Genomic DNA, 14,513 nt, shown 5'->3' with positions numbered 1-14,513 from the left:
CTCCATTATGTGCTGACTACTCTGCCAATCTCTGTCTGCCTCCCACTTCTGTACTCACTTCCCCACATAGCACCTCTGCGATGATCATGTAAAGCCACTCTCAGGACACCTAGCTGGCTTAGTGGAGCAATGTGACTCTTGATCTCAGGGTTATGGATTTGGGCCCCACATTGGGTGTAGAGATTACTTAAAATATTTAGATGGCACAAAAACAGACACTCAGATCAATGGAACAGAATAGAGCACCCAGAAATGGACCCACAAATGTATGGCCAACTAATCTTTGACAAAGCAGCGAAGAATATCCAATGGAATAAAGACAGTCTCTTCAGCACGTGGTGCTGGGAAAACTGGACAGCAACATGCAGAAAAATGAATCTGGACCACTTTCTTACACCATACACAAAAATAAACTCAAAATGGATGAAAGACCTAATTTTAAGACAGGAAGCCATCAGAATCCTCAAGAAGAATGGCAAAAACCTCTTTGATCTTGGCCGCAGCAACTTCTTACTCAACACATCTCCAGAGGCAAGGGAAACAAAAGTAAAAATGAACTACTGGGACCTCCTCAAAATAAAAAGCTTCTACACAATGAAGGAAACACTCAGCAAAACTAAAAGGCAACCAACAGAATGGGAGAAGATATTTGCAAACAACATATCAAATAAAGGGTTAGTATCTAAAATCTATAAAGAACTTATCAAACTCAACACCCAAAAACAAATAATCCAGTGAAGAAATGGGCAAAAGACATGAATAGACACTTCTCCAAAGAAGACATTTGATGGCCAACCGACACATGAAAAAATGCTCAACATCACTCATCATCAGTGAAATACAAATCAAAACCACAATGAGATACCACCTCACACCTATCAGAATGGCTAACATTAACAACTCAGGCAACAACAGATGTTGGTGAGGATGTGGATAGAGAGGATCTCTTTTGCACTGCTGGTGGGAATGCAAATTGGTGCAGCCACTCTGGAAATCAGTATGAAGTTTCCTCAAAAAATTAAAAATAGAACTGCCCTAAAACCTGAAAGGGTGGGCCTACGCTGGCCGACTCCATCTTGTTCTGTGTCCTTCACCTTGACCACACCTCCTCCCCTTGAGTAACCCCCCCCCCACCTGCCTAACAGGACTCGGACCCTTCCCCAGCCAATCAGCTGAGGCCACAGCCATTACTTCGCCAACTGCCCCTAGGCCCCAATAAAACCTTTGTCCTTTTGAAACTCTCTCTCCCCAGCATCTCACCGCTGCGTTGGTGCAGGTAGGGGATTGAGCTCGAGCTAGCTCGAATAAAGGCTCTTTTGCTTCGGACTCGGCTCCCTAGTGGTCTTTGGGGATCACGAATTCTGGGCATAACAAACCCAGCAATTGCACTACTAGGTATTTATCCAAGGGATACAGGTATGCTGTTTCAAAGGGGGACATGCACCCCCATGTTTATAGCAGCACTGTCAACAATAGCCAAAGTATGTTAAAAGCCCAAATGTCCATCGGTGGATGAATGGATAAAGATGTGATGTATATATACAATGGGGTATTACTTGGCAATCAAAAAAAAAATGAAATCTTGCCATTTGCAACTACATGGATGGAACTGGAGGGTATTATGCTAAGTGAAATTAGTCAGAGAAAGACAAAAATCATATGACTTCACTCATAAGAGGATTTTAAGACACAGAACAGATGAATACAAGGGAAGGGAAGCAAAAACATAAAAACAGGGATGGGGACAAAACATAAGAGACTCTTAAATATGGAGAACAAAGGGTTACTGTAGGGGTTGTAGGAGGAGGGATGGGCTAAATGGGTAAGGGGCATTAAGGAATCTACCCCTGAAATCACTGTTGCACTACATGCTAACTAAATTGGATGTAAATTAAAAAATAAATAAAATAAAATAAATCTAGAAAACAATTATAAAGTAAATAAAGGCACTCTCTATGGGAAAACTAATTAGAAAGAGGCATTTTCATGGGATTCCCATGCTCTGTGTCTAGGACTATCTCTTATGATCTATTCCTATCTCCTGGCTACCATGGGCTACCAGGATGTGAGAGAAATGATCTGCAGTAGTTGCTTCCTTAGCCAGGACTTAATAAGTGTCAGGCCTCCTCAGAATTATTGAAGCCTTTAAAAAAAAAAACAAAAAAACAAAAAAACAAATCTCTGTTCTTTTAAAATAGTGTCATCTCAAAAATTAACACGTTCAGTTTGATCCTTGAATGTAAAGCTAGATGCCCTTTGTTTGTTCCCCAAACTACTCAACTAAAGCCTCAAGAAATTCCTGAATATGGGTATCCTACAAACAATGACTGCCCTTCCAAGGAATACCTGTGGTGCTGGTTACACAGTAGGACAGAAAGAATCTTCCAGGTGCTAACAGTATTGTTAGGGATTCAAAACACACACACGCATGTCAAAAATAACTAACACTAAGAGGAAAATAAATCCTGCAAATCCTCATCATCAACCACCATCATTATCAGAGTATGACTAAGCTATGAGACAACTTCAAGCAGCCTACTAATCCTCAAAGAAGAGAGTGAAGGATACAGAAAACACAGTTGAAAAAATAATGGCTAAAATTTTCCTAAATTTAATGACAAAAAAATTGCACAAACATATACAAATGTGAAATCCAAGGATTTCCAAGAACTCTAAGCATGAGAAAGAGGAAGAAAACTATACCAAAGCACATTATAATCAAATTGCTCAAAACTCATGATAAAAAGAAAATCTTAAAAACAGTTGGGTAGTGGGTGGTAAAGACGTGTTATATAGAAAGGAACAAAAAAGATAAGGATTATAGCATATTTCTTACTAAAATCAATGTAGGAATACAATGGAGCAATATCTTTGAATCATGGAAGGAAAAACAAACCCTAGGAACCTAGAATTCTATGCCCAGCTATCGTGTAATAAAGAATTTGGTGGCTTTTGTCCCCAGTTCCTGGGAGTGAGCCTTTAAAACCTTGGAATTTCCCAAGTGAGAGGAGTGTCTTTGTTATTCATGGTGGGGCCTGATAGTTTATGCAAATGAAATGACTCAGGATGGTGGCTGGCCAAACCAGAAAGACCAACCATGTGGTTAGAGGTTAAGCCATTTGTTATCAATTTGACTTCCAAGGAATGGAGGGGGAGCTAGAGACTGAGTTCAATCACATATTCAATGAGTCCATCAATCATACCTACATAATGAAACCCCAATAAACACTCTGGACACCAAAATTTGGTAAGTTTGCTGGCTAATAGTCTGCATATTGTTACATATCAATGTGCTGGGAGGGTGATGGATCCAGACTTCATAGGGAGAAGGCACTGAAAGCTTCACATGTGAGACCATCCCAGACCTCATTTTATGAATCTCTTGTGTGATGGTTCTGATTTATATCCTTTTTTCCCCCCTACCAATAACACTCTATTTGTAAGTACAGTCCTTTCCTGAGTTCTGTGAGTTGTTCTACTGAATGGCAAGAGGTACTGGGAACCTTTGAATTTATATCTGGTTGGTCAGAATTATGGGTGGCCTGGGAACTCCAAGCCTGCAGCTGGGTGTCTAAAGTAATGTCAATTTTGTGGAGGACTATGTCCACAACCTGTAAAATTTGGCTTAATTCTGGGTAGTTAAGAGTCATTGTAACAGTGAAAATATTTTTTAACAACAAGGTGAAATATCTTCTCAGATAAAAAAAAAAAAAATTCCTTAACAACAGACTGCACTACAAGTTTAAAAAAATGTTTTTAAGTCCTTTAGGAACAAATAAAATGATACCAGGTGGAAATATGGATCTATACAAAAGGATGAAGAGTGCTAAAAAGTTTACATGGGAATACATATAAGATTGTTTTATTATTTAAATCTCTTTAAAAAGTAATAAATGTTTAAACAAAAATAAGGTGGTGTGCGATTTATAACATACTAGAATAACAAGTTTGAAAACAACATAAAAGTTGAAAGAGGGAAAACGGAATAGTATTCTTATACTATATGTGAAGTGGTATAATAGAATGATAAGATATATACTATACACACTAATGCAACCACTAAGTAACAGAGTTATAGCTCATAAACCAATAAAGGATAAGTGGCATAAAAATCATCCAACCCCAAATAAAGCAAAAAAAGCAAAAGAAGAAAAACCAGATGGGACAATAGAAAACAAAGAGGAAGACAACGACAGATTTAAACCAAACCGTATCAACAACAATAGTAAATGTAAATAGTCTAAAATCCCCAATTAAAAGGCAGAGATTGTCAGATTGGATTAAATGAAAGACTCTATTAAGGAAACTGAGTCCATATTAATAACCTTTGAAAGAAGAAAACATCAATCTCCGATATCTTACTGATAAATTCTACCAAACAGTTAAGGAAATCTTTCTCAATTGACTGAGCCACCCAGGCACCCCCATTCTTTTTTTTTTTTTTTTTTTTTTAAGTTTATTTATTTTGAAAGAGAGAGAGAGAGTGTGTGTTAGGATGTCCTTGGAACCACAGTAGAGGTTCCAAGTAGAGGACGGCCATCTTGCCAGTGCAACCCAACGAAAAGCCCCTAGTAGTGTGCCAGAACGAATTGGAGGTCAACCAATCACCGAGCGACAGCACGACCTGACGAGAAAAAGGCCCACCCGGACTTAAACCTGGAACCGAAGCAGCTTAAAAACCCCACCCCACCACACCTGGGCGCGACTTCCCTGACTCCTCTCTCTCTCTCCCTGAGTCACGGAACCTCGCCTGAGACCTTAGTTCCCAAATAAAGCCTTTGCTAAAATTTTTTAGCCTCTGACTCCTATCTTTACCCTGCCTTACACCTGACCCTAACAGAGAGCACACGCACACAAGTGGGGGAGAGGTAGAGAGAAAGAGAGGGAGACAGAGAATCCCAAGTAGGCTCTGAGCCACCAGCACAGAGCCCGACACAGGGCTCGAACCCAGTGTGAGATCATGGCCTGAGCTGAGATCAAGAGTCAGATGCTTAACTGACCGAGCCACCCAGGCGCCCCTATATGCATACATTCCTAATGAAACTTCAGAAAATCAAATCCAACAATTATGAAAAGGGTAATACATTATGACCAAGTATATTTATTCCAGGAATACAAGTTAGTTAAAATAAGGAAAAATCAATCAATATAACCCACCATTATAATAGGCTGACAAAGAAAAACTATATGATCATCCCAATAGACACAGAAAAAGCACTTGATAAAAATCCAACAACCATTTTTTAACATTTATGTATATATGTATATATGCATAACCAGTGAGATCAGAAAGGAAATAAAATAATATCTATTCATACACAAAGTAACTGTCTAGAAAATCTGACAGAATCTATAATAAAATTACTTATATGAATTTAGCAAGGCTACAGGATACAAAGACAATATACAAAAATCTATTATATTTCTATTTGCTAGCTATAGCTAGCTATTTTTATAGCTATACTTTATGTAATCACAAAGTGAAAATAAAAACACTAGCATTTATTGCATAAAAACATGAATACTTAAGGATAAATGTGTCAAAAGGTGTACAAGAGCTATATAAAACACCGTTAAGAGAAAGGCATTAAGAGGTACAAACTTCCAGTTATAAATAAGTTATGGAGATGAAAAGTATAGCATAAGGAATATCATCAATACTATAATAACGCTGTTTGGTGACAGATGGTGGCTTCAGTTATGGTGAGCGTTAATGTACAGAATTGTTGAGTCACTATGTTTTAAACCTGAAACTAATAAAACATTAATGCAACTATACTTCAATAATAAATTTTAAAAATAGATTTAAAATATTTTTTAAAATGGTAAGATAAATTAATGATGGCCTACATAAATGGAGAAATATGCCACATGTAAAAACATTCAATATTGTTAAGAAGTCAGTTCTTTTCCCTAATTGATCTACAGGTTCAGAACAACCCAATCAAAACCCCAGCTGCCTTTTTTTTTAATAGACTATTTTTTAGAGCCATTTTAGGTTCATAGTAAAATTGAGCAAAAGGCACAGGATTTTCCTAATGCCCCCTGCCCTCACTCATGCACCACCTTTTTCTATCAACTACCTTTTGGGTAAGCTGATTTTAAAATTCATAATGGAGGGGCACCTGGGTTGCTCATTTGGTTGAGAGGCCAACTCTTGATTTCAGTCCAATCATGATCCCAGCTCCAATCATGATCCCAGGGTCGTGGGATCAAGCCCTGCATCAGGCTCTGTGCTGAGCATGGAACCTGCTTAAGATTCCTCTCTCTTTCTCTCTCTCTGCCCCTCCCCCAATGTGTGCACATGCTCCCTCTCTCAAAAATAAATTAAAATAAATTAAAAATAAAATTCATATGAAGGGGCGCCTGGGTGGCTCAGTCAGTTGAGCAGCAGGTTGGCTCAGGTCAGGATCTCGCAGTTTGTGAGTTCGAGGCCCGCGTTGGGCTCTGTGCTGCCAGCTCAGAGCCTGGAACCTGCTTCCGATTCTGTGTCTCCCTCTCTCTCTGCCCCTCCCCTGCTCATGCTCTGTAACTCTCTCTCTCAATAATAAATACACGTTAGAAAACAATTTTTTTAAATAAAATTCATATGGAAATGCAAAGGACAAGTGGACAAAAAAACACACTGTATGATTCCATTTAGATAAAATTCTACAAAAGTCAAATTAATCTATAAGTGTTGAAAGCACACCAGTGGGTGCCTGGAGATGGGAAGAATTATAAAAGGACAGGAGGAAACTTTTGGACATAATGGATATTTTCACTATTTTGATTGTGGTGATGGTTTCATAGGAATATATATATATATATCAAAATTTATCAAAAGGTATTCAAATAGGAAAAGAAGAAGCCAAACTTTCACTCTTTGCAGATGACAGGATACTCTATGTGGAAAACCCAAAAGACTCCACCAAAAAACTGCTAGAACTGATACATGAATTCAGCAGTCTCAGGATACGAAATCGATGTACAGAAATCTGTGGCCTTCCTATACACCAAAAATAAAGCAGCAGAAAGAGAAATTAAAGAATTGATCCCATTTACAATTGTACCCAAACCCATAAAATACCTAGAAACAAACTTAAAGAGGTGAAAGATCTATATGCTGAAAACTATAGAAAGTTTATGAAAGAAATTGAAGAAGACACAAAGAAATGGCAAAACATTCCATGTTCATGGATTGGAAGAAGAAATACTGTTAAAATGTTGATACTATCCAAAGAAATCTATATATCCAATGCAATCCCTATAAAAATAACACCAGCATTCTTCACAGAGCTAGAACAAACAATCCTAAAATTTGTATGGAACCAGAAAAGACCCTGAATAGCCAAAGTAATGTTAAAAAAGAAAACCAAAGCTGGAAGCATCATAATTCCAGACTTCAAGCTGTATGAAAAAGCTGTAATCAGGGGCGCCTGGGTGGCTCAGTCGGTTGAGTGTCTGACTTCGGCTCAGGTTATGATCTCGTGGTCTGTGAGTTCGAGCCCCGCGTCAGGCTGTGTGCTGACAGCTCAGAGCCTGGAGCCTGTTTCAGATTCTGTGTTTCCCTCTCTCTCTGCACCTCCCCCGCTCATGCTCTGTCTCTGTCAAAAATAAATAAACATTAAAAAAAAAAAAAAGCTGTAATCATTGGGGCACATGGGTGGCTCAGTCAGTTAAGCGTCCAACTTCAGCTCAAGTCATGATCTCGCGGTTCATGAGTTCAAGCCCCATGTCGGGCTCTGTGCTGACAGCTAGCTCAGAGCCTGGAGCCTGCTTTGGATGCTGTGTCTCCCTCTCTCTCTGCCCCTCCCCCACTCACACTCTCTCTCAAAAAAAAAAAAAAAATTTTTTTTTAATTAAAAAAAAAAAAGCTGTAATCATCAAGACAGTATGGCACCCGGCACAAAAACATACACCCAGATCAATGGAACAGAATAGAGAACCCAGAAATGGACCCACAAACATATGGCCAACTAATCTTTGACAAAACAGGAAAGAATATCCAATGGAAAAAAGGACAGTCTCTTCAACAAATGGTATTGGGAAAACTGGACAGCAACATGTAGAAGGATGAACCTCGACCACTTTCTTATACCATACACAAAAATAAACTCAAAACAGATGAAAGACCTAAACATAAGACAGGAAACCATCAAAATTCTAGAGGAGAAAACAGGCAACAACCTCTTTGACCTTGGCCACAGCAACTTCTTACTAGACATGTTTCCAGAAGCAAGGGAAACAAAAGTAAAAATTAACTACTGGGACCTCATCGAGAGAAAAACCTTCTGTGCAGTGAAGGAAACAATGAGCAAAACTAAAAGGCAACCTACAGAATGGGAAAAGATACTTGCAAATGACATAACAGATAAAGGGTTAGTATTCAAAATATATAAAGAACATATCAAACTCAACACCCAAAAAACAAACCAGTGAAGAAATGGGCAGAAGACATGAATAGACACTTTTCCAAAGAAGACTTCCAGATCGCTAACAGACACATGAAAAGACACTCAACATCACTCATAATAAGGGAAATACAAATTAAAACCACAATGAGATACCACCTTGCACCTGTCAGAATGGCTAAAATTAACTCAGGAAACAACAGATGCAGGCGAGGATGCAGAGAAAGGGGAAAAATGCAAACTGGTGCAGCTACTCTGGAAAACAGTATTAAAAAAACTAAATTAAAAAATTTAAAATAGAACTCCCTACGACCCAGTAATTGCATTACTAGGTATTTATCCAAAGGGTACAAAAATGCTGATTCAAAGGGACACATGTACCTGAATGTTTACAGCAACACTATTGACAATAGCCAAATTATGGAAAGAGCCCAAATGATGTCCATCCATCAACTGATGAATGGATAAAGAAGATGTGTGTACACACACACACACACACACACACACACACAGGAATATTACTCAGCAATCAAAAAGAATGAAATCTTGCCATTTGCAACAACGTAGATGGAACTAGAGTGTGTTATCCTATGCAAAATAAGACAGAGAAAGATAAATATCCTATAATTTCACTCACTTGTGGAATTTAAGAAACAAAACAGATGAACATAGGGGAAGAGAAGGAAAAATAAAAAAGAGAGAGGAAAACAAGCCATGAGAGACTCCTAAATACAGAGAACTGAGAGATGCTGGAGGGGTGTTGGGTAGGGGAATGGGCTAAATGGGTGATAAGCATTAAGGAGAGCACTACAGAGATGAGCACTGGATGTTATATGTAAGTGATGAATCACTAAATTCTATTCCTGAATTCATTATTACACTATATGTTAACCAATTTGGATTTAAATAAAATTTTAAACATTTAAAAATTTATCAAATTATATACTTTAAAACAAAAACTTTGTAAGTTAAATTTTATTCATGGTACACAATTTTTTGCTTTTATTGAGTCTAGTACAATTGAAGATGGTTCATATTTTTAGAAATTTTAGGTCTTTTTGCAATTTAGTTTTAAATTTATTTTGTGAGTTGGTTTTATTATAGATGAAAAATAAATGTCACAAAGATACGTAGCTCCCAATGGAATAAGTCCATTACTGGCTCTATTTATTAGATGGTGATACTTGTTTTTCAATTCCACCCAAAGGATGGTGAATTTCTATCTTCTTGTGGTAACAAGCAGTTTCTCTTGAAGATGAATAGAAACGTTTATGTTATTATATTTTTAACAAATAGGTTCAAAATCTATTAAACCTTTCATTTGGAAGAGGAGAAACATGTTATTTCCAATGTTTTTATGAGGTAGATTTACCTGTTTTAATAGGTGGCATCAGTTTGTCAACAAAATAACATACAGATAGGAACACATCCAAAAATTCATTTTTCAAAATACTCTTTCCATGGCACAAATTTCTTTCAAAATGCAGCTACTTTTTCACTCACTGTTACATGTCACCTTCACCTTGAAGGGATAGACTAAGAATATCTGCCACTGTTGCCCACCCTCCATCCCCAATTCCTAGGCAGCATACTGCTAAAAACCACTTGTTAGCACAGAAAAGTTCACCAAATGTGGAGCACTTGACATTTTGTAAAAGAAAACTGCTACAACGTTTAGTTTGACCATTCTTTTAATTTGCCACAAGACAACCAGTAAATTTCCTTCTTACACAAACCATTTCAAAGGTTCCCTCCATATTGTATTACAAAGTTTTGTGAAAATGCATCTGTAAGAGAACAGGTGGTTGCCAGGGTCGGGGATGGAGATGGGTGAAATAGGTGAAGGGATTAACAGTACACTTATTCTGATGAGCACTGAGTAATGGATAGAATTGTTGAATCATATTGTATAATTGAAACTAATATAATACTGTATGTCAACTATACTGGAATTAAAAACAGAGACTTAAGTACTAGCAAAAACTGGGGGGGAATGCACCTGTAAGCTGCAATATGTTACAATATGATCAAGGGAAATGATGACTGAGGGTATAGAGGGGCTCAACTCTGTTCATGGTATATTATGTACACTTTGTGACACAGGGTCTAATGTGGGTAGTACCACTGTCAATCCATATTAGTACTAGTAAAACCTGATTTAATTCTCAATTTTCATTGTAAAAAATAAGTAGAAGTTTTATTATTTTCCCCTCATGCCCAAATGGATTGTCTTTAGAGAACCACTTGGGAGAATGTTGCTATTCAAAAATTCTAGGTAGTAGAATGACAAGTACTAAGTGATACATTAGGAACAAAATGTCCAATTTCAAAATTTAGAATGAACTGAGGAGAAAGAAAAAAGGAGTTAGGGGTTTCTTCAAATATCTCAAATGAAAGGTGATTAGGGCCTCCATATGACCATAACAAAGTCAGAATATATTCACCCAGAATTAGTTTATTAAAGGCTTTCTCTCTCTCTCTCTCTCTCTCTCTCTCTCTCTAAGACAGCGAGAGAGCACTAGAGGATGAGGGGCAGAGAGAGAGGGGGAGAGAGAGAATCCCAAGCAGACTCTGTGCTGTCAGTGCAGAGCCCAACATGTTGTGAGCCCAATATCTCACAAACCATGAGCCAAAATCAAGAGTCAGATGCTCAACCGATTGAGCCACCCAGGCATCCTGGCTTTTTCTAAGTCTTAAAATGAATATGTCCTCTGTTTCTCCTCTGTTGGCCTATTTCTAAATCGTTGATGGCATCTGTCATAACTAAAGGCACTGTATAGTTCATCTTTATTCCCGTGTCAATAAGGTAAATACTTGTTAATTTATCAGTTTTTAAGGTTTATGCATTTGTTCATTACAACTTTTTAGAGCTGGTTCACAAATCAACACTTTAATATCAGATATGGCCAACAAAGTAAGGAAATGGTTTGCAAGTTGTGGGGTAGTTGCCAGGACACAGCCAAAACCCCTTGCCTGTGTCTGTGATGGTAATGTCTCGCAAGAAAATTCTGTAGTTCAAAAGAAAATAATAATGGATTCCCAGTATCTGAAAGCTGACAAAATAATAAACAGATTGTAATAAGCATTCCTTCCAACTGGCCAGGCTCCAATAGACTTTTCAAAGATACTATTCTGACACTAACTGGGTGTACTGAAATTTAACCACACAGAGTTAGTGCAGATCTGACAGATAGGGCAAGGTCCTCAAGCCTGCCTCACTTCCTACACCAACTATAAATCTTCAGGGAAGGAAGGTGGCAAAGCCACCTGTACTGTAGACATACTGACTATAAATTCAGAGGTTTCCACAGCTCCCCCCTCCACATTCAATAATTCACTAAAACAAGTCACAGAACTCAGAAAGCGTTATATTTACTATTACAGTTTTATTATAAAGGATGCACAGGAGCAAGGTCAGGGAAGGAATGCAGAGCTCCTGTGCCCTCTCCTTATGTAATCAGGGTGTGTTGCCCTCCTGGCACATAAATTGTTCACCAACCAGAATGTTCTACTCTGAGCTTGCTATCTACAGTTTTTATTGTGGTCTCACTAAACAGATATAATTGATTAAATCATTGGCTGCACAACTGAACTAAATCTCCGGCTCCAATTCCCTCCCCAGGATGGCCCAAAGTTCTAAATTCTAAACATGCAATTGGTCTTCCTTCCCGGTGACCAAGCCTCCATCTTGAAGCTACCTAAAAGGCCACCTTGAACTGCCCCATTAGCTAACAAAGACATTCCTATCATTCAGGATGTTCCAAGGTTTCTAGAAGCTCTGTACCAGGAACCTGAGATAAAGACCAGAGAAATTGTTTATTATACCACCAGATGCCATGGCCTAAAAACTTTGTGCTACTTTTCCTAGGTTTTCTCTACTTCTGCAACATTCATTTTACCTTAAAAAGTCAAAATTACTAATATGATGGTTGTTAACAGAATAAAATCAACATTTGAATTGGTCTTGTTTTGAGAGAAAATTAAGATGTTAGAATGGAGATGGGTGTGGGGATGGGTTACAAACATGATGGGGTGTAAGGAGTGCACTTGTGATGAACACCAGGTGTTGTACAGAAGTGCTGAATCACTGTACCGTACATCTGAAACTACCATGACACTGTATGTTAACTGGAATTTAAATAAAAACTTTAAAAAATGGAACTATCCTACAATCTGGTAATTGCACTGCTAGGTATTTATACAAAGAATACAAAAATATGAATTCAAAGGGCTACATGCACCCGATGCCTGATTTTTCACATGGACCTGGTGGTCACGGTGTGGGAATTCCAGCCTGGGAGGATGGTGTGCATCCCTTGCTGCGTCATGGTTCTGCTCTGGATCTACAAAGAATTCCTGGTGCCATACATATGCCCTCTGCTTTCCCCCTTTGTTAGTCACATGTGGCCTAGAAAAGCTCTTCTAAAATCCCATGATAAAAACAAAGGCAAAGCAGACTGCAAGGGTGCAGACATAAGTGGACTGCCAACAAAAGGACCAAAGGAAATCTCTGATAAAAATAAAGACTTAAAGGGATTGTTCTAAAGGATCTCACTGTTTTAAAAACGGACGTGATAATATGAAGCACCTTGCTTGCAATTGTCTCTGACCTTTTTCTGAGACTAGGATTTGGGATAGTTTAGATACTTACCCGATACTAATCAGGAAATACATGATATTTATATTTAAAATGTGTTTAGTGGGGCGCCTGGGTGGCTCAGTAGGTTAAGCGTCCGACTTCAGCTCAGGTCATGATCTTGCAGTCCGTAAGTTCAAGCCCCACGTCAGGCTCTGTGCTGACAGCTCAGAGCCTGGAGCCTGCTTCTGATTCTGTGTCTCCCTCTCTCTCTCTGCCCCTCCCTCACTCGTGTTCTGTCTCTCTATCTCTCTCAAAAATAAAAATAAACATTAAAAAAAATAAAAATAAAATGTGTTCAGTTATATTTAATGATCTCATTCCTGTGTTCCTTTTTCATTAAGGTAGCTTTCATTTCTATTATTGCAGTTATGAATAAATAGAAGGTTTGTGCCAGTAGGCACTGCTACTAAATCAGTACTCAGAAATCCTTGGGCCTCTAGCTTTTGTTCAAGCTCTTTGAATTTGAGCAGAGTACAATGTTACCGTGAAATAGTGCAATGAGACTATGCAGTGAAAGGAAAAGGGGTTTGGGGGGATGCTAAGGACCTGAAACATAAAGATACAATTACTGTTCAATACAACAGAGAAGCTCACTCAGGAGAGTAGTAAATACTGCTTCTGGCTGTGAGGAAAATAGAAAAGACAGGAAAATAGGGGAAACACCTTTGAAAAATGTAATACTTTTAAATATCTAATGTACACTATAAAATTCTAATCCTGTTGCATTCTTTCTATTCTTACAAAGTATACCAAATATTCTGTTCAGTGGGGGAAAAAAAAAAAAGAAAGAAACAGCCTTAGTGTCCATCAACTGATGAATGAATAAAGAAGATGTCAGATACACACATACACACACAAACACACACACTGGAATATTACTTGGCCATAAAAAAGAATGAACTTTTGCCATCTGCAACAACATGGATGAGCTAGAGAGTATTATGCTAAGTGAAATAAGTGATAGACAAACACCATATGATTTCACTCATGTGGAATTTAAGAAACAAAACAAAGAGCAAGGGGTAAAAAAAAGAGACAGCGAGATGCAAACCAAGAAACAGGCTCTTAACTATAGAGAATGGATAGTTACCAGAAGGGAGGTGGGTGGGGGGATGGGTTAAATAGGGGATTAAGGGGTGCAATTGTTGCAATGAGTACTGAATGATGTATGGAAGTATTGAATCACTATATTGCATATGTGAAACTAGTATTACACTGTATGTTAACTAACTGGAACTTTTTGTTTTTTGTTTTTTTAAAAAAGAGAGAGCATGAGCAGTAGAGAGAGAGAGAGACTGTGAAGCAGGCTCCAAGCCCAGTGCAGAGCTTGGGCTTGCAGGGCTTCATCTCAAGACCCGCAGATCATGACCTGAGTCAAAATCAAGAGTCGGATACTTAACTGACTGAGCCTCCCAGGTATCCCAGTAACTGGAATTTAAATAAAAACTTTACAAAATAAGAAAATTAAGATGTTAGAATGT

At 38.1% G+C, this 14,513-nt stretch overlaps 2 protein-coding genes across 5 annotated transcripts in view; one reads left to right on the top strand and one right to left on the bottom strand.

Moving 5' to 3' along the window:
* MAST2 (microtubule associated serine/threonine kinase 2) overlaps positions 1-14,513 on the bottom strand; it is a 220,341-nt gene that overhangs the window by 34,508 nt on the left and 171,320 nt on the right. The window lies entirely within an intron of this gene.
* Positions 12,549-13,052, top strand: LOC122226943 (UPF0729 protein C18orf32 homolog). The gene has a single exon (XM_042950967.1). It carries the CDS (start codon positions 12,654-12,656, stop codon positions 12,936-12,938), a length of 285 nt encoding a protein of 94 aa, XP_042806901.1. The 5' UTR covers positions 12,549-12,653; the 3' UTR covers positions 12,939-13,052.

This window comes from Panthera leo, chromosome C1 (assembly GCF_018350215.1).
Source record: "Panthera leo isolate Ple1 chromosome C1, P.leo_Ple1_pat1.1, whole genome shotgun sequence".
Lineage (NCBI taxonomy): Eukaryota > Metazoa > Chordata > Mammalia > Carnivora > Felidae > Panthera > Panthera leo.
The sequence above is the reverse complement of the archived record's forward strand: the minus strand, read 5'-3'. Positions and strand labels throughout refer to the sequence as shown.